General features: G+C 40.4%; 1 protein-coding gene across 4 annotated transcripts in view; it reads right to left on the bottom strand.

Annotated features, from left to right (window-relative positions):
- Nucleotides 1-20,761, bottom strand: part of Uba1 (ubiquitin-like activating enzyme 1) — a 136,377-nt gene that overhangs the window by 10,520 nt on the left and 105,096 nt on the right. For all 4 annotated transcript variants that reach the window (XM_071664364.1, XM_071664366.1, XM_071664365.1 and 1 more), the window contains exons 4-7: nt 18,440-18,624; nt 18,039-18,161; nt 7,179-9,206; nt 1,011-1,195 (exon numbers count right to left, since the gene is read on the bottom strand). In XM_071664364.1, the coding sequence (XP_071520465.1) occupies nt 1,011-1,195; nt 7,179-9,206; nt 18,039-18,161; nt 18,440-18,624 (2,521 nt within the window). The remainder of the gene's footprint in view (nt 1-1,010; nt 1,196-7,178; nt 9,207-18,038; nt 18,162-18,439; nt 18,625-20,761) is intronic.

Here is a 20,761-nt window from a genome sequence, read left to right as displayed (position 1 = left end):
TCTATTCCTTGCATGCCTTTCACCCTCCAGTATGTTCAGGGCCCAATCTCTCAAAATCTTTTTCACTCCATCCTTCCACCTCCAATCTGGTCTCCTACTTCTTCTTGTTCCCTCCACCTCTTGACACATATATCCTCTTTGTCAATCTTTCCTCTCATTCTCTCCATGGGTTCAAACCATTTCAACACCCTCTTCTGCTCTCTCAACCACACTTTTTTTTATTTCCACACGTCTCTCTTACCCTTTTATTACTTACTCGATCAAACCACCTCACACCACATATTGTCCTCATACATTTCCAACACATCTACCCTCCTCCATACAACCCTATCCATAGCCCATGCCTCGCAACCATATAATATTATTGGAAGTACTCTTCCTTCAAGCATACCAATTTTTGCTCTCAGGGATAACATTCTCTCCTTCCACATGTTCTTCATCGCTCCCAGAACCTTTGCCCCCCTCCCCCCCTGTGAATCACTTCTGCTTCCATGGTGCCATCCACAGGTAAGTCCACTCTCAAATGTCTAAAAACACTACACTTCTTCCAATTTTTCTCCATTCAAACTTACATCCCAATTAATTTGTCCCTTGACTCTAGAAACACTTCATAGTAAAACCTAACCCTAAATACCTACATAAACTTACATCATACAAAACTAATTGTACATCTACATCTATTCACACAAATCCAGACCCACAAAATGCATTCCAGGGGCATTAATGTGGCTCTCTAATCTGGTACACAGTGAATTACAAAAAAAAAATAAGCTGTAATCTCATTAGGTCCTCATTCTTTAAAAAAAAAGTGTGTGTGTGTGTACATAAAGGACTGAAAGAAGGGGAAAATTTTCGTTCTAAAGGAACTAAATCACTTGTCCTGCAAGCATATATAGCACTACTAGAGACACAGCTGTGTAAACCTACCAAGTATATCTAGTGTTGGCAATAACTATAACTAAAATCCCTAATATTTTCAACATCTTGATAATAAAGCAATGAGCACTTACGGAAGAGACATTCTCTCATTCCTCTTGGCAGGTGGCATGAAGAAGGAGTACAACATGGACACCCCCTGGCTCAGCATAGTGATTTCCAACTGATGCTCCTCTTCAAAATATCTGATGAACTCTTCAAGAGTCATTTCCCCATCAACCTCGAACCTGTCCCATAGCGTCCATTCCTTATCATAATACTGCAAGGCAATGATCCAAAATGATAATACATCATGGCAAACCAATACAAAGATAAACTACACATGGAACTTCTATGTTATATATATATTTGCTGGATTATACTAAACTTATCACTACTGACAATCGACTAAATGTGGAATTTCTACATTACCATTCTGACATCTACCGTAATCATTACATGCTTTTCATCTACAAGTTATTGCAATATGCAGGCAAGAGTTAATACAAAGTACTCCAGTTAATCCAAGCACTGTGGGACTAGACTCTTTGAAAAAAAAAAAAAAAAAAAAAAAATCCGAAATCTGAACATAATGTAGTACAGAAATTGGATTATTTTGCAGGATAAACACTCAACTGGTTGATTCATTAACAATAATCAATCATCATCAATACATGAAAGAGTTATTATAAAGGTCTAAGAATAAGAAATTAATATAAAATATTACATATGGACAAGGAAATAATTAGCACACTATTTCTATCCTACATAAAACAAAAACTTGAGTATGACTAGAGCTTGGTTACTGCATCTAACTAAAGAAGCACAAAGAGCTAAAAGAGAAGGTCCAAAGGATGGCAACAAAGATGGTACCACAATTCAGAGCTTTGTTACAGGGAAAAGCAACAGGCTTTAAATTCATCCTCCATGGACAGGAGGAGTGAGGTGTGACCTGGTCGTTGTACAACCTTTAGGTTTTCAATATATTTTGATGAAAATGAACAGTTCTTTGAGGTATGTAAGAACAGAGCAACCAGAGGACATAACATGAAATTAAGGGAAAAAAAAAAAAAAAAGCCCAGTTAAAGACATAAAGAGGTACTATATAGCATATACGGAATATGGTGACTGAGAACATGGTATATTCAAACAGCATTCATAAATCTAAAAAGTTGTATGAAGGTAGTGAATGTTCAAGACAGGGCCCTACAAGTGTACACAACTCCCTCCTATACAGTACAAATAGGTTAATTACTTCTAAGAATGTTTTGAGTACTGTGCTTTATCCCATTTCAGTTCCAATATAGGACTATATTCTTTATATGTGCTAGCCTTTTTGGTATTAGCAAAGTTGGATCAGGAACAGTGCAACTGAGGAAAAATTCCCACTTTCCCCTTCCTTCTGTTCCTACCTTCAGTAAGGTGAAATACAGGAGGATTTTCAGGACTCAATCAAACCCCTCATGGTTGTTAATACAACACACAGGAGAAACAAGGGTAGCAATCTTCTCCTCCTATCCCTTGGGATATCATGATGCCGTACTATGGGAAATATTAATCTTACCACATTATGAAGACAAAGCAACTCTCTTTGGCTATCATTTCTCCTCAGACTCTACCTCGGATGACTCCTCTTACTAATCCTATGCCCCTCCACATACTCTCTTTTTAATCAGTCCAAAAGGCATTTGTCTCTGGACACAAACCTGGAATGGGGACCTGATGGCATTCATCTCAGGGTACCGAAAGAGAATGCCTCTATAAACTTGCACCTGTGCTTGTTCATTTGTTCCACTTATGTTTAAAAACCAGAACTTCTTGGAATCTAGCATTGGTACATTCCATCACTAAGAAGAAAGACCATTCTAACCCTTCTCTCATCCTGCTGCTTTGAAATCTACTATTTCCAATGTCTTTAAATCCCTCCTCAACTCTTATAACCTAAGACATCAGCAGTCTTCTCTCTGATCTTCCATAAAGCAAGATATTTTTCATAATTCTTCTCTCAAGATGAAATGTTAAAAAACTTGGAAGCACTATAGTTAGGCCAGACAAAGAAGACTGATCAGGAATTGCTTGCCTGGCTGGCTGGCAGGTCGACAAATGCCCCCTTGAGAACTTCTTCGCATGATGCCATCACATAAAATTTCTTGAAAGCATTGCATCTAATTCTCTGAACGAGGTAGTTCTCTATGAAGCATAATACAAAATGCTCAGTGTGCATTTGTGTAAATGAAAATTGCAAAAAATTTCATGTAAAGTCTTACAAAACAGTTAAAAGTAAAGTTTACTTTGTGGCAAGTATGTATCTGGCAAAGACGAACATGACTGAGTCGCCAGATGTGCTACTGATTATACAGTATTTTATCTTGAAATAATGCAGTTGGGCACAAGACAAACTTTTTTTTTTTTTTTTTTTTTGCTTTGTCGCTGTCTCCCGCGTTTGCGAGGTAGCGCAAGGAAACAGACGAAAGAAATGGCCCAACCCACCCCCATACACATGTATATACATACGTCCACACACGCAAATATACATACCTACACAGCTTTCCATGGTTTACCCCAGACGCTTCACATGCCCCGATTCAATCCACTGACAGCACATCAACCCCAGTATACCACATCGCTCCAATTCACTCTATTCCTTGCCCTCCTTTCACCCTCCTGCATGTTCAGGCCCCGATCACACAAAATCTTTTTCACTCCATCTTTCCACCTCCAATTTGGTCTCCCTCTTCTCCTCGTTCCCTCCACCTCCGACACATATATCCTCTTGGTCAATCTTTCCTCACTCATTCTCTCCATGTGCCCAAACCATTTCAAAACACCCTCTTCTGCTCTCTCAACCACGCTCTTTTTATTTCCACACATCTCTCTTACCCTTACATTACTTACTCGATCAAACCACCTCACACCACACATTGTCCTCAAATATCTCATTTCCAGCACATCCATCCTCCTGCGCACAACTCTATCCATAGCCCACGCCTCGCAACCATACAACATTGTTGGAACCACTATTCCTTCAAACATACCCATTTTTGCTTTCCGAGATAATGTTCTCGACTTCCACACATTCTTCAAGGCTCCCAGAATTTTCGCCCCCTCCCCCACCCTATGATCCACTTCCGCTTCCATGTTTCCATCCGCTGCCAGATCCACTCCCCGATATCTAAAACACTTCACTTCCTCCAGTTTTTCTCCATTCAAACTCACCTCCCAATTGACTTGACCCTCAACCCTACTGTACCTAATAACCTTGCTCTTATTCACATTTACTCTTAACTTTCTTCTTTCACACACTTTACCAAACTCAGTCACCAGCTTCTGCAGTTTCTCACAAACTTACAACTATTTTTTTCTGCATTCTATAATCATAATCTTCAATATTTCAATGAAAAATCTTTCCATCAATCTTGAAATTCTTGAATTTTTAGGGTATGGAGAATATTTTCTGTAGAAGTTAGTGAGTTAAATGGAAGAGCATCCTCCATCTTCACACACGTCTTGAGATGCAATACCATTTCAAATTTAATGGCTGAGAAACGGCTTTCCTGATGGATTCATTTCTATTCTTTATGGTGCATATGCAACTCTCATTAATGCCATAACAGCAAGCATCTGCAGAACTGCTAGAACCACACGCAAGTTTATTCAGTATCTTGAATAGGCTCATTTGCAGTATGATGCTTACTGAACACTTAGGTATAATGGGCAGAAGCGTAGAAATATTTGAGTGGCAAATGTTCCATCCTTACTCTTTGAATGCTAGCAGAGAATTGACAAGGCAACCAGCAAGGAATGCACTGCATCTGCATCCCAAGACAAGTGGAACTCTCATCACATGACAGCTTATGTTAGAATAAAAAATGAGAGTAGTGCTGGGGTCCACAGCACAAAAAATCATTATAATAAATCACAATATATCACACTACTGTAGTGGGCCTATCTGTTCATCCTGCTAGGGTCAAATCATGGTTCAAAGATGCAATCCACTTGCTCCACTCCTCTCTAATGAATCCTTTAAAAGGTTAATTCAAGGAGACATCTAGAGGTTAAAGCCGACTTGTCAGACCACCCACAATTACCACTGTGTTTTCAGATCTTCAACTCTTATTTCACTGCCTCAGTAATATAAGTTCTAAACTGATCCTATACAAGTAATGCTAGTTTTTAAAAAGACCAGCTGGATACTATGATCAAACTTTGTTAAACAAAAGTTTCATTCTCTTTTCAACCTTCCATCCTTTTGGGCAATATGGATAAAGACAGCAAGTGGAATACTTTCTTTTAGTATGATTTTCCTATCAAAAATAATTTTAAGACCGAAATAATAAATGGTGATGTATTATTTGCCATCGGTACAGACAAAAATTTGGAAATGATGCTCAATTAGGAAAACATGAAGTACCAACTCTCACACGCACAGGTATACCCAATAGATGGGACCAGTGTAACCAAAATGTACATTTTAAATGATAGGTTAAAGGAAAACCTTTCCTGCCCTCCTCTTGTGCTTCTCATAATTTGTTTATGCTTCATTTGGTACAGCAAAGAAACCTCTGAAGCATATCCTAGTCTTGGTTTAATGAAGTATATGAAAAGCTTGCTCAACAGTAGAGCTAGTGCACGTTGTGAAATTGTCTTGGGACCACATACACACACACATATGATACATACCTAAAATAATACCTTCTGCTTATTGTTCACAGCATGATATCTTAAGGCATTTTAAGGAAAAAAGTGAGTCTTATGGGCCATAAAATAAAAGTAAAAAAATTACAAAAAATTCTGAAAATTACCTACTGTACTCACCAGTATTTCATTATCTATGTTAAAGAACACCAGTAAAGTACTCCGACATGAATAGCAAAATTATGAAAAGACATACCAGATGCATTTGTCATGCACTTTATAATGATTTTTTTCATGGTTGTGTACCATTTCTCACTGTATCAAGAAGAATCAGGAACATGAAAAAAGGCCTCACTCATTCACATCCATTCCCTAGCTGTCTTATGTAATGCAATGAAACCACAGCCCCTATCCATAACTAGGTCCTGGAGACCTTTCCTATAGTAGCTTCATATGCCCTCATCAAAAGGAAATAATATTAGATTCCTATTTCACAAGTGATGTAGTATACTGGAGGGAAACAGGCTATCAATGGATTCACCTATGGAATATGAATCGGATGATGTAAACCATGGAGAGGTCTCTGGCTTTGGTGCATTACACATGACAGCTAGAGATTGGATGTGAATGAATGAGCCTTTTCCTTGGTCTAATCCTGGCATATATGAGAGAGAGAGAGAGAGAGAGAGAGAGAGAGAGAGAGAGAGAGAGAGAGAGAGAGAGAGAGAGAGAGATTCAAAAGCCATATGCAAATCCTAGTTTTAAAGTATTTCTCACATATTCTCCAAAGCAAACAACTGATTCACATAATGAAACTACAATGTTCCTCTCTAGTCTGATATTTTGAGATTGACACTACCCTCTCAATCACCATTCTTCCGTATAACTTACCAGGTACACTTACCAATATCATGACTTAGTAATTCAAACAATCACCTTTGCACCGTTTGCCTTTTTACAGTGACATTAAATATGCATTCTGCGAATCCCCTAGCATCTCAACTAAATCCATCCATACACTGAAAAATCCAAACCAATCAACAATAAAGTCATCCTTTCTAAAGCAATTCAAATGCAATACACTGTACTATTCACTCTAGCTTTCTTGCCATATTTCATCAAACACAAGACCTTCACTACCTCTTCTATTTTCACCAAAACCATCTGCCATGAATCTCTCTTTGCATACCTCCTCCTATCCTAAACATCCTATATCTGCCACCCATCAATAAATAAGCACTCAATTCTTTTTTTTTAAAGTATTTAAAAACAGTATTCTAGTTATTACAAAGAGGATGGGAGATCAGTTTGACAATGGCCTGTGCCAAGCAGAAACCCAGCAATTCTAGAAGTGACAATCAAAAATTGAACTTTAATGTAGTATATTAGTTTGGTGTCTTGATAGGGATCTTCAAAAGTTCACCTCTCTGAATAACAGATGATACACAAAATACAATTAAAACATACTTTTCATATTGGAAAAATTAAATAAAATCTTCACTCTGATAAGTCTTCACAGAGGACACAAAACTTATCCCTACCAATACAACCAAATCTTCTTGTATCATCATGCTAGAAACATACCAAATAATGTCACTGAACCATAGGACATACAAAATATGACTCACCTTATTTGTTGGAGCTGGGATTGGTTCAGAGAAACCAAAGAATGGAAGAGCTAGATTAACAAAGCCATTCTTGAATCTCTCCAGTTTTCTGTGTCCCTGAACTAGTTTGAGCATCTCTAGACACACCAGGCCAGAGACCAATCCTGTGGTGGTGGCAATGGCAGGGATGATTTTGCCTGCAATCAACTTGCTCTTGTGGCGATCGGCAGGGGTAATGTTGTAGTTCTCCGCACGCAGATTAGATGCTGCCACAATGAAGTCCATGTGGAAATTGGTGTCATCATCTTTTTCAAATTCTAGAGGGGTTAATCTGAGTGTACCAAAACTGGATGCAGGTGGGATAGCTTCCTGAAGGTCCGAAAGTCGCTCACTATCTACTTGGTTACTCTGAGCCTCTGCTTCAGCATCTGTGACAGCAATCTTAACTCCTGATTTTGGAACAAACTCGGGAATATGAATTCTGCTAACAACATCAGCAACATATTGACGATCATGCACCTGAGCAAGCCCGTACACCTCTGCTTTTAAGTTAGCAGCAGCAGCAATATAATCCAGATGCAACTCATTATTGAAATCAAATACGACTGGATGAGGACATCTCTTAGGCCCTGACCAGAAGGGCTCCCCACTAGAAGTGGTTTGGTCTTTAGGGAAATTATGAAGCAACTGTACAATCTGATTATGAAATTGTTCAGCAAAATGTTTTCGAGCCCACAGTATACAATTATCAAATGACTGGGGTCGGTCATCTACCAAAGCACGCTTAACACTGTCCAATGTCTCAATAGGTTGGGATCCTGGCAGCTTTAAGGCTCTTTCCATAAACTTAGGATCCTGAAGATACTGAGCTGCATTTTCAGCTGCTTGTCGGAATTCTCCTTCAAACATATCTCGTGCCCACTGGAGGGTGTGTTCAATAGCATTTGGAAAATTCTTGAGAGTACAGATGGGAATGGACTTTTCTGGTGGGTCTTGTGATGAACCATAAGATTCTGTGATGTGTGGTACCACAACCTGAACATTACCTTTTGTACCCAAAGTACCTGATTCCAACAAAGGCTTGCGGTAGTATACACAACGTCTGTCCATGTACAAACGTGCCTCCACATTATCTAGGGCATTTGCAACACCATCTAGAGGTTCAAAGAAACTGTCATCATATACACTTTCAGTTTCAGGACCAACTCTGTTCTGATGAGCAATGATGTTAACACCTGGATTCATTTTCTTTATGGCTGCAGCAGCTGTGTCTGACTTGGCTTTTTGGACATCCCATGGACGGAAAAGGAACTGCCTATTGAGGTTGCTCTTCTCTATCAGATCCATGTCAGTGACTACAATTTGGCCTTCTTCACCTGCCCCAAGTCCCAACATGCTTAAGTTCTTCAACAGTTCACACCCAATCGCACCAGCACCAACCACAAAGTACTTTTGACTGCCTATCTTTTTCTGGAATTCTCTGCCAAAAACTGCAATTTGGCTATCATACCTGTCACCAGTTGGACTACACAAGGCTTCAGTAACAGTAGAGACATCTTCAGGAAGGCACTCAAGAGCATCAAAATACAGCCACTGTTTAATAGGGGTAAATTTCCCAGAACATGCCTTCATCACCTCCTGAGCTACTATACTACCTATGACAGCATCAATAGGCACAACACTACCTGCAGCAATCTTAGCAAATTGCTTTATCAGCTCTTCATCAAAGTCCTCCACCTTAGCTGGGTTAGCAGAATTCACCTTCTTAAACATACTGAGAAAAGCAAGGGCATCATCTTCACTCCATGGCCTAGGTGGTGACCCTTTCTGCTTCACATAAGCATGCAGGGTCTGGAATGTTATGTGGAGTATACCAGGACGGTCAAATTTGGCAAAGTCTGTCATCACAAACTCTGGTGTCTTCATGGACTCTTCCAAAGACTTGAAACTAACTTTCTTGGGCATCTTCACCTGAGTAACAATTCCTCCACGAATGTAGTCAGAGTGCTGAGAAGTATCTCCTACGCTAAAAGTGAATGGGCCCAGGACCTGTTGAAGAGTAAAACTTAGAGTTAAATACCTTTCTTTTGGCCTTTTTTGACCAAATCCACAAAATAAGACATGGGTCACATTAAATTTTAGGGAGAATAAAAAGATGTTCTGGAAGGAGGTAAACAAAGTGCGTAAGACAAGGGAACAAATGGGAACATCAGTGAAGGGGGCTGGTGGGGAGGTGATAGGTGGTGGTGATGTGAGGGGGAGATGGAGTGAGAATTTTGAAGGGTTGTTGAATGTGTTTGATGATAGAGCGGCAGATGTGGGGTGTTTTGGTTGAGGTGGTGTGCAAAGTGAGAGGGTTAGGGAGAATGATTTGGTAAATGGAGAAGAGGTAGTAAAAGCTTTGCGGAAGATGAAAGCCGGCAAGGCAGCGGATTTGGATGGTATTACAGTGGAATTTATTAAAAAAGGGGGTGACTGTATTAATGACTGGTTGGTAAGGTTATTTAATGTATGTATGACTCATGGTGAGGTGCCTGAGGACTGGCAGAATGCTTGTATAGTACCATTGTACAAAGGCAAAGGGGATAAAAGCGAGTGTTCAAATTACAGAGCTATAGGTTTGTTGAGTATTCCTGGGAAATTATATGAGAGGGTATTGATTGAGAGGGTGAAGGAATATGCAGAGCATCAGATTGGGGAAGAGCAGTGTGGTTTCAGAAGTGGTAGAGGATGTGTGGATCAGAAGTTTGCTTTGAAGAATGTATGCGAGAAATATTTGGAAAAGCAAATGGATTTGTATGTGGCATTTATGGATCTGGAGAAGGCATATGATAGAGTTGATAGTGAGAAATACTTGGAAAAGCAAATGGATTTGTATGTGGTATTTATGGATCTGGAAAAGGTATATGACAGAGTTGATAGAGATGCTCTGTGAAAGGTATTAAGAATATATGGAGTGGGAGGCAAGCTGTTAGAAGCAGTGAAAAGTTTTTATCAAGGATGTAGGGCATGTGCACAAGTAGGAGGAGAGGAAAGTGATTGGTTCTCAGTGAATGTTAGTTTGCGGCAGGGGTGCGTGATGTCTCCATGGTTGTTTAATTTGTTTATGGATGGGTTGTTAGGGAGGAGAATGCATGAGTTTTGGAAAGAGGGGCTAGTATGCAGTCTGTTGTGGATGAGAGAGCTTGGGAAGCGAGTCAGTTGTTGTTTGCTGATGATACAGCGCTGGTGGCTGATTCGGATGAGAAACTGCAGAAGTTGGTGACCAAGTTTGGTAAAGTGTGTGAAAGAAGAAAGCTGAGAGTAAATGTGAATATGAGCAAGGTAAGTTTGAATGGAGAAAAACTGGAGGAAGTGAAGTGTTTTAGATATCTGGGAGTGGATTTGGCAGCGGATGGAACCATGGAAGCAGAAGTGAATCATAGGGTGGGGGAGGGGGTGAAAGTTCTGGGATTGTTGAAAAATGTGTGGAAGTTGAGAACTTTATCTTGAAAAGCAAAAATGGGTATGTTTGAAAGAATAATATAACAATGTTATATGGTTGTGAGGCGTGGGCTATAGATAGAGTTGTGCAGAGGAGGGTGGATGTGTTGGAAATGAGATGTTTGAGGACAATATGAGGTGTGAGGTGGTTTGATCGAGTAAGTAATGAAACGGTAAGAGAGATGTGTGGTAATAAAAAGAGTGTGGTTGAGAGAGCAGAAGAGGGTGTTTTGAAATGGTGTGGTCACATGGAGGGAATGAGTGAGGTAAGATTGACAAACAAGATATATGTGTCAGAGGTGGAGGGAACGAGGAGAAGTGGGAGACCAAATTGGAGGTGGAATGATGGAGTGAAGAAGATTTTGAGCGATCAGGGCCTGAATATACAAGAGGGTGAAAGGTGTGCAAGGAATAGAGTGAATTGGAACAATGCGGTATACCAGGGTCAATGTGCTGTCAATGGATTGAACCGGGGCATGTGAAGCGTCTGGGGAAAACTATGGAAAGTTTTGTGGGGCCTGGATGTGGAAAGGGAGCTGTGGTTTCGGTGCATTATACATGACAGCTAGAGACTGAGTGTGAGCAAATGTGGCCTTTGTTGTCTTTTCCTAGCGCTACCTTGCACACATGCGGGGGGAAGGGGTTGCCATTTCATGTGTGGCGGGGTGGCAAAGGGAATGAATAAGGGCAGACAGTATGAATTATATACATGTGTATATACATGTATGTCTGTGTGTGTATATATATGTATACGATGAGATGTATATGTGCGTGTGTGGACGTGTATGTATATACATGTCTATGTGGGTGGGTTGGGCCATTCTTTTGTCTGTCTCCTTGCACTACCTTGCTAACGTGGGAGACAGCGACAAAGTATAATAAAAATAACCTTTCTTTTGGCCTTTTTTTGACCAAATCCACAAAATAAAACATGATATGGGTCCCATTAGCTATAAAACTACAGTCTAGATATCTTGACCTCAATGTAGAAATGCACATTTTTTACAGGGAATGCAATGCACTCTTCAAATTTAACAGCTAAATAGTTTGGGATCTTCTAAAGGGTAGCTTAGGATTTAGTACAAGGGCAAGAGCTAAGGAACGGGTAGCACTTCTGCTGAAGGAATAATGGGAAAGTGTGAAAGACCAAGAGGATGTAAGCCTAAACTAATGTAGGTATAAGTAAAAAAGGATTACGACAGGTGGGTGACTATTTGTGTTTATATGCCTGGCCACTTGAATATGACGAAGAGGCAAGTGTTTTGAGAGAAACAAACTGAATGAATATGCCAGGATGGTGGTTGTAATGGGTGATGAAAAAGGAAAGGTGGGATGTGATGAAACTGGAAGATAACTGATATATGGGGAGTGCCTGAAGTAAATGAGAATGGAATTTATCTTGTGGGTGATCTAACTGCAAAAGTGGCAATATGGTAGTTGAGGGTATCATAAGGGGAACATAGGGTGTTCAATAATGTGAATGGAAATAATAAACAGCTTGTGGAGTTGTGTGCTGAAAAATGACTAGTGAATGGGAATAACGGGCTTAAATAAAAGTGGAACAAACAGAAGTATAAGTGGTGTTGGAAAGATGGTAAGTGGATATAACTGGATTAAGAACTAACTGACAGGCTTGCAGAAGAGAGACTTAGATGTGAATGTGCTGAGAAGGGCAGCAGGTGGGGTGTCTGATCATTACCTGGTGAAGTTAAGGGTGAACATAGAAGAAGTTTTCAAAAAAGAGGAAATATGAAAGAGGGTAGCAAAAGTGATTGAACTTGGAAAAAGAGGCTAGAATGGCACAAGGTGATAGGAGAGACTGAGTGTAGAATGACACAAGGTGAAAGTAAACAAAGCTTAGGGAGTGTTTGAGGTATTCAGGGAAGCTGCACTACCATGGTGAGTGAAGTGCGTGAAATATTGAAAGTGGGAGGTGGGTATATGAGAAAGAGTACTAAGCTGTGGGGGGATGAAGTGGCCAGTGAAAGAAGAAGAAAAAAAGAGGCTAATGGGCATGACTAAGATAGAAGGAAAGTGACTGGGAGATGTACAGAAAAAGCAGTGGGAGGGCAAGAGGAAGGAGCAGGGGCTAAAAAGGAAGGCAAGTGAGAACTGGGCTGAGTGAGTATCAACATACTTCAGAGAGAATGAAAAAATGTTTGGATAAGTAATTGCAAGATTATAGAAAAAGTGGCAGTAGGGCAAAAGGAAGCAGCAGAGGCTGAAAAAGAGGACAAATGAGAACTGGAGTGAGCATCAACATACTTCAGGATGAATGAAAAAATATTTTGGAAGGTGATCAATAGAGAGAAAAACAAGAAAACAAATGGGGATGTGGTAAACAACAGAAATGAGGTGAAGAGAAGATGGAAAGAGTATTTCGAAGGCTTGTTGAATGTGTATGATAAGGTTGTAGATGGGTCAGTGAGGTATGCAAAGTGAGAGTATCGTGGTAAGCGGTTTAGAGTGAAGAAAAGAGATGGTGAAAGATATGCAAAAGATGAAATGTGGCAGGGCCACGTGAGTAGAAGGCACTGCAGTTGAATTTGTAAAAAGACGGGGTAAATGTTGTTGCTGTTTAATTTTTTTTTTTTTTTTTTTTTTTATACTTTGTCGCTGTCTCCCGCGTTTGCGAGGTAGCGCAAGGAAACAGACGAAAGAAATGGCCCAACCCCCCCCCCCCATACACATGTACATACACACGTCCACACACGCAAATATACATACCTACACAGCTTTCCATGGTTTACCCCAGACGCTTCACATGCCTTGATTCAATCCACTGACAGCACGTCAACCCCTGTATACCACATGACTCCAATTCACTCTATTCCTTGCCCTCCTTTCACCCTCCTGCATGTTCAGGCCCCGATCACACAAAATCTTTTTCACTCCATCTTTCCACCTCCAATTTGGTCTCCCTCTTCTCCTCGTTCCCTCCACCTCCGACACATATATCCTCTTGGTCAATCTCTCCTCACTCATTCTCTCCATGTGCCCAAACCATTTCAAAACACCCTCTTCTGCTCTCTCAACCACGCTCTTTTTATTTCCACACATCTCTCTTACCCTTACGTTACTTACTCGATCAAACCACCTCACACCACACATTGTCCTCAAACATCTCATTTCCAGCACATCCATCCTCCTGCGCACATCTCTATCCATAGCCCACGCCTCGCAACCATACAACATTGTTGGAACCACTATTCCCTCAAACATACCCATTTTTGCTTTCCGAGATAATGTTCTCGACTTCCACACATTTTTCAAGGCTCCCAAAATTTTCGCCCCCTCCCCCACCCTATGATCCACTTCCGCTTCCATGGTTCCATCCGCTGACAGATCCACTCCCAGATATCTAAAACACTTCACTTCCTCCAGTTTTTCTCCATTCAAACTCACCTCCCAATTGACTTGACCCTCACCCCTACTGTACCTAATAACCTTGCTCTTATTCACATTTACTCTCAAATTTCTTTTTCCACACACTTTACCAAACTCAGTCACCAGCTTCTGCAGTTTCTCACATGAATCAGCCACCAGCGCTGTATCATCAGCGAACAACAACTGACTCACTTCCCAAGCTCTCTCATCCCCAACAGACTTCATACTTGCCCCTCTTTCCAGGACTCTTGCATTTACCTCCCTTACAACCCCATCCATAAACAAATTAAACAACCATGGAGACATCACACACCCCTGCCGCAAACCTACATTCACTGAGAACCAATCACTTTCCTCTCTTCCTACACGTACACATGCCTTACATCCTCGATAAAAACTTTTCACTGCTTCTAACAACTTGCCTCCAACACCATATATTCTTAATACCTTCCACAGAGCATCTCTATCAACTCTATCATATGCCTTCTCCAGATCCATAAATGCTACATACAAATCCATTTGCTTTTCTAAGTATTTCTCACATACATTCTTCAAAGCAAACACCTGATCCACACATCCTCTACCACTTCTGAAACCGCACTGCTCTTCCCCAATCTGATGCTCTGTACATGCCTTCACCCTCTCAATCAATACCCTCCCATATAATTTACCAGGAATACTCAACAAACTTATACCTCTGTAATTTGAGCACTCACTCTTATCCCCTTTGCCTTTGTACAATGGCACTATGCACGCATTCCGCCAATCCTCAGGCACCTCACCATGAGTCATACATACATTAAATAACCTTACCAACCAGTCAACAATACAGTCACCCCCTTTTTTAATAAATTCCACTGCAATACCATCCAAACCTGCTGCCTTGCCGGCTTTCATCTTCCGCAAAGCTTTTACTACCTCTTCTCTGTTTACCAAATCATTTTCCCTAACCCTCTCACTTTGCACACCACCTCGACCAAAACACCCTATATCTGCCACTCTGTCATCAGACACATTCAACAAACCTTCAAAATACTCATTCCATCTCCTTCTCACATCACCGCTACTTGTTATCACCTCCCCATTTACGCCCTTCGCTGAAGTTCCCATTTGCTCCCTTGTCTTACGCAAATGCTGTTTAATTAATAAGGATTTTTATTGATCGTGGTGAGGTGCCTGAACATTAGCAGCATGCTTGTAGAGTGCCACTGCATAATGGCAAAGGGGACAATGGTGAGAGTTTGAATTACTGAGGGTTAAGTTTATTGGGTGTGCAGACAAATCAAAAATACTTTTCACCCAGGGTGTGATGGATTTCAAACAGAATACCTTTCCTGTTGAGGATAGGGCTGTAAACTGCAACAACATGAGGTTATGATTAGTGACAGGAATAGTTTCACTGGTAGCTCCATTCATTTTCATATAAGGAATGCAGGGATACGTATATGAAGATAGCTGTGAGCTTTGTTCAGAATTTTTCATCCATTTGCTTTATTGTCTGAAACAAATGGGTTTAAGTAATTCGTTGTCTGACTTTACCTGATAAACTGTATGTAAGAGTGGTGAATAGAAGGGTAATGGCTTTCACACATCAGACTGGGGAAGAACGATGTGGTTTCAGTAGCAGGTGCTTACTTTAAAGAATGTCTGTGAGAAATTCCTAAAGAAACAGAAATATTTGTATGTGGCATTTATTGATCTGAAGAAAATATAGGATGGACTGACAAAGATCCTTTCTGGAATATCATGTGGAAGGAATGCCATTAAAAGCAGTGTGTATGCTTGCATGTGTACAAGTAGGAAGGGGGAAGGTGAGTGGGTTTAGGTTAGAATGGGTGTGCAGCAGTGGTGTATTGTCATGATGGTCGTTTAATCAATTTTTGAATGGTGTGGTGAGGGAGGTGAATACAAGGGCTTTAAAGAAAGGAGCAGGTCTGAAGTCTGTCAGAGGTGGAGAGACTTAGAAGGTGAGCCTGTTATTGTTTGCTGATGATATAGTGCTGGTGGAAGATTCTAATGAGGAACTTAAGAAGTTAGTTTCTTAGTTTAGGAATGTGAAAGGAGATGAAAGTAAATGTGAAGAGGCAAGGGTAAAGGTTTAGCAGTGGAGAGAGACAAAGAGGTTAGTTGGGGTAAGAGTCTCAATGAAGATTATTTGAAGGAAAAGTATTTTAGATACCTGGGAGTTGACATAGCAGTGAATGGAACCTTGGGAGCTGAAGCGATTCCTTGGGTTGAGTGAGAGGGTGAAGATGCGCATGTCTGAATGTAGTGAAGTCCCAACAGTGTTATATAGATGAGAGGCATGGGCTCTACACAATAATGTGTGAAAGAGGATGAATGCTTATGAAATAAAATGTCTGAGGACAATACATGGTGTGAGGAAGGTTGATTACAGAAGAAATGACAGGGTAACTAAGTGTGGTAATAAGAAAAGCATGGTTGACAGAGCTGAAGAGGGTGTGCTGAAATGGTTTGAATGAAAAGAATGACTGACATGATATTGACAAATAGGGAATATGCAATATGAGAGGAGGGGATACAAAGAAGACAGACCAAACTGGAGATGGAAGGAGGAGGTGAAAAAGGTTCCTCACAGTGCTCAGGGCCTGAGCACACAGGAGGGTATAAAGTGTGATTGGGATAGAGTGAACTGGAGCCATGTGGTATGCTGTCAACGGACTTAACCAGGTCATGTGAAGTGATTGGGAAAACCATGGTAAGGACTGTGGTGCTTGGTTATGGATATCATACTGTGGTTTCTGTGTATCATACATAATGAGTAGACAGTGGATGTGAATGAATTGGGTCATTTCTCTATCTGTTCCTGGTGCTAACATGCTAACACAGAAAAAAGTGAACAAGTGGAAAATGGGAAAAATTTTTTTTATCTGGGGGGGCCACATCAACTCTTGTCTTTCCCCTCTCTCACACACACCTAAACTCAGACACCAGCTCCTACACTACAGTTCCACCCTCATGTGTGCCACCATATCCATGTCTTGAACAAACAGCAACCGATTTATCTCCTAAGCCCCTCAATTCCTAACTCTCCAAGACCCTCATAGATACTTTCCTTCACCATCCCATTCATAAACAGATTAAACAGGCATGGTGACATCATATACCCTTGCCAAGGTCCCACCTTTACTTGAAACCACTCACTCTTCTCTCTTCCTTCTCACATAATGATTCTCTTCCCCAAAAAAATTCTCACCTCTAATAGCTTTTCTCCCATACCTTATGTTCATAACATCTACAAAACATTTTTACTTATAAAACCTGTCATACACTTTCTCCAGCGCCATAAATGCCACATACAAATCCTTGTCTAAGTATTTTTCACAAGTGAGAAACTCAACTGCAATCTCATCCACTCCAGCTGCTTGCCACACTTCATCTTCAGCAGGGTTCTCACCACCTCTTCTCCTTTCACCAAACCACATGCTGCAATTGTCTTGCTATGCATACTTCCAATCCCAAACACTTTACATTTACCATCCTATCATTTAACATTCAACACTTACTCCATCTCCTTTGATTAAAACAATTACTGCCTCTAATTAGAGCACAGCTGTTAGGCACATGACCACTTTGATAATATATAAATAATAAACTGTACACCCCTGAAACTCTTAAAATGCCCAGATCTAACACATACATGTTATGATGCTGAGGCTGGTTGTCTTATGGAAATTGTAAAGGAAAACTGCAAACGGATAAAACCGCTTAGTAACCAATCAAAAGCTGTAAATGGTACTCCATGTGAAATTTTACATCACTAAAACAACTTGCAATTATTTCAATATATTCTTCAAGGTAAAATTCCCTGTCATTTACCATCTTATTCAAATTCATTGACTCTTTCCAACAAAGAATTTTTTCATTACTTTCCCTACTCTTTAGTACCTTGACAAGCTACAATTATCAATTCTAAATAAGCAGATTTGAATATTGCAAGAAACTTACCTTTTTCTAAGCCAGCAGATCTAAATATTGTTCTAAACTCACCTTTATCTTGAGAGGCTTGCAACCATTTAGTTCAGTCATTCCTTGCACTTCAGAAAATGTGACATAATCCCCATCTTCAAGTCCATGTCGGGATTCATCTAGACAGGTGACTACACTGCTTTCCTAAGCAAAAGTAAGCATGTTTGACCCAACTAGTTTGACAGTAAAAACAGAAGCTATTGGCAACATTAGCAATATCATCCACAGAAAAATCAGTAATACCAATTCTTAATGGAAACATGTAGAATACCCTACAGCATCTTCTTTGGCCAAGAGGTATATCAGTTGCATAAGTGACTCCAAACAATACTATACTGAAAAACAAAAATTTATGGGATAAAATGACTTTATTATAAACAATTAATAGCCATATACTATCTACATACTGAAATGCATCTTACCTCTTTGGTTATGCCAGCAACCATGGCAGACACAGGATTTTCACCATTGGTGTCTACTATCTCAAAGTTCTCACCAAAATCACAGAATATTTGACCAAACAAGCCCTTTGTCGAGGCCACAATGACAGCTACATTATTGGCATGGCAATACGATGAGACTCGAAGCTGCTCATCCAATGTAGAATCTGGAAAAAATTATATATTTTTTTTACTGTACAGGAGGGAGTTTCATGCTAATGGGCCCCATCTTTTGACACTTTCTACTATCATACAACCTCTTAAATCTATGTAAGCCATCTGCATTAAATATGTTCTCAATCAATTTGGCTACGAGAGTGGGACGTGTCACATATAGAATTTTGAGAACAATACTTTCTCACATATTTCCACAGTGCTATCACTTGCTTGCAACTATGTAATCCAATCACTATGAAAAAAATCTTCAAAAAAATTCATAAGCATTCACTTCATACAAAAAACTGAATAAAACTTAACAATCAAAAAACATAATTCATCTATTTATTATACTATATTGCTGTTTCCCACATCAGCGAAGCAGTAACAGGAAACAGACGAAGAATGGCCCATCCACACATATATATATATATATATATATATATCCCTGGGGATAGGGGAGAAAGAATACTTCCCAAGTATTCCCTGCGTGTCGTAGAAGGTGACTAAAAGGGGAGGGAGCGGGTGGCTGGAAATCCTCCCCTCTCGTTCTTTTTTTTTTTTTTTTAATTTTCCAAAAGAAGGAACAGAGAAGGGGGCCAGGTGAGGATATTCCCTCTAAGGCCCAGTCCTCTGTTCTTAACGCTACCTTTTTTTTTTTTTTTTTTTTTCCCCCCCCAAAAGAAGGAACAGAGAAGGGGGCCATGTGAGGGTATTCCCTCAAAGGCCCAGTCCTCTGTTCTTAACGCTACCTCGCTATCGCGGGAAATGGCGAATAGTATGAAAAAAAAATATATATATATATATGTGTGCAGGAGGATGTCTAAGGACAGACGACCCCGGGACGGCCAGGTGTGAGAGATCAACATGCCTGGAGGCTTCGTTACGTAGGCTTCAACATGTGGAGATGCCCATCATGGGTTAGTCACAAGGTTTGTGCCCATGAGGTGACAAACGTGGCCAGGTGTATGTACACTGGAGGACTCCGTCGACTACACATACCAGATTGGGCCCCGAGGATACCACAGCTGCGGCCCTCAGGACGTGAGTCAGAGGATCATCTCGTCCCCATCACATCATTCAGAGCGATACCAGTTTGCATCAGCCTTCACTCCTGCCTGCAGTAGCATGCTTTCCGATATGTTTCATGAGCTCCTCTTCGCCAACGGAACTACCTTGGCCCACCAGTGATGCTACTACGTTTGTGAATCAAGAACCATTGCAACACAAACCTCGCCAGGTGGTAGAGTGTCCCGCAGTGTATCGAGACAGCCTTCCCCAGAACTTTTTTAAAGGGGAAGTAAATGTTTATAGTTGTGTTACTGGAGTGTTAGTTTTCATACATGATGCTTTGACAAGAAAATAGTGAAATTGGAAAAATGTAGCTTAGACATTGAATCTTATTGATACAGTGGTTAAATTGATGAGAACTACTATTGACGTTTGTGTAAATAAATTATACATTTCCTTTTTCCATAGCCAGAGGTTGAACCATTATGTGACAGTCATTTTTTTAATTTCATTTCAAGCTAGAAGTTTCAGTTTTCTAAACTGTTTCTTACATTTTTCATATGTATATATATGTATGTGTGTGTGTGTGTGTATATGTGCGTATGTATGTGTATGTGTGTGTATGTGTATATATATATATATGTATATTATCCCTGGGGATAGGGGTGAAAGAATACTTCCCACGCATTCCTCGCGTGTCGTAGTAAGCGACTAGAGGGGACGGGAGCGGGGGACCAGAAATCCTCCCCTCCTTGTATTTTTTTTTTTTAACTTTCTAAAACGGGAAACAGAAGAAGGAGTCACGCGGGGAGTGCTCATCCTCCTCGAAGGCTCAGATTGGGGTGCCTAAATGTGTGTGGATGTAACCAAGATGTGAAAAAAGGAGAGATAGGTAGTATGTTTGAGGAAAGGAACCTGGATGTTTTGGCTCTGAGTGAAACGAAGCTCAAGGGTAAAGGGGAAGAGTGGTTTGGGAATGTCTTGGGAGTAAAGTCAGGGGTTAGTGAGAGGACAAGAGCAAGGGAAGGAGTAGCAATACTCCTGAAACAGGAGTTGTGGGAGTATGTGATAGAATGTAAGAAAGTAAATTCTCGATCAATATGGGTAAAACTGAAAGTTGATGGAGAGAGATGGGTG

Source organism: Panulirus ornatus, chromosome 1, assembly GCF_036320965.1.
Source record: "Panulirus ornatus isolate Po-2019 chromosome 1, ASM3632096v1, whole genome shotgun sequence".
In the NCBI taxonomy this organism is placed as follows: Eukaryota; Metazoa; Arthropoda; class Malacostraca; order Decapoda; family Palinuridae; genus Panulirus; species Panulirus ornatus.
Note: the sequence above shows the minus strand (reverse complement) of the source record. Positions and strands in the feature narration are given on the sequence as shown.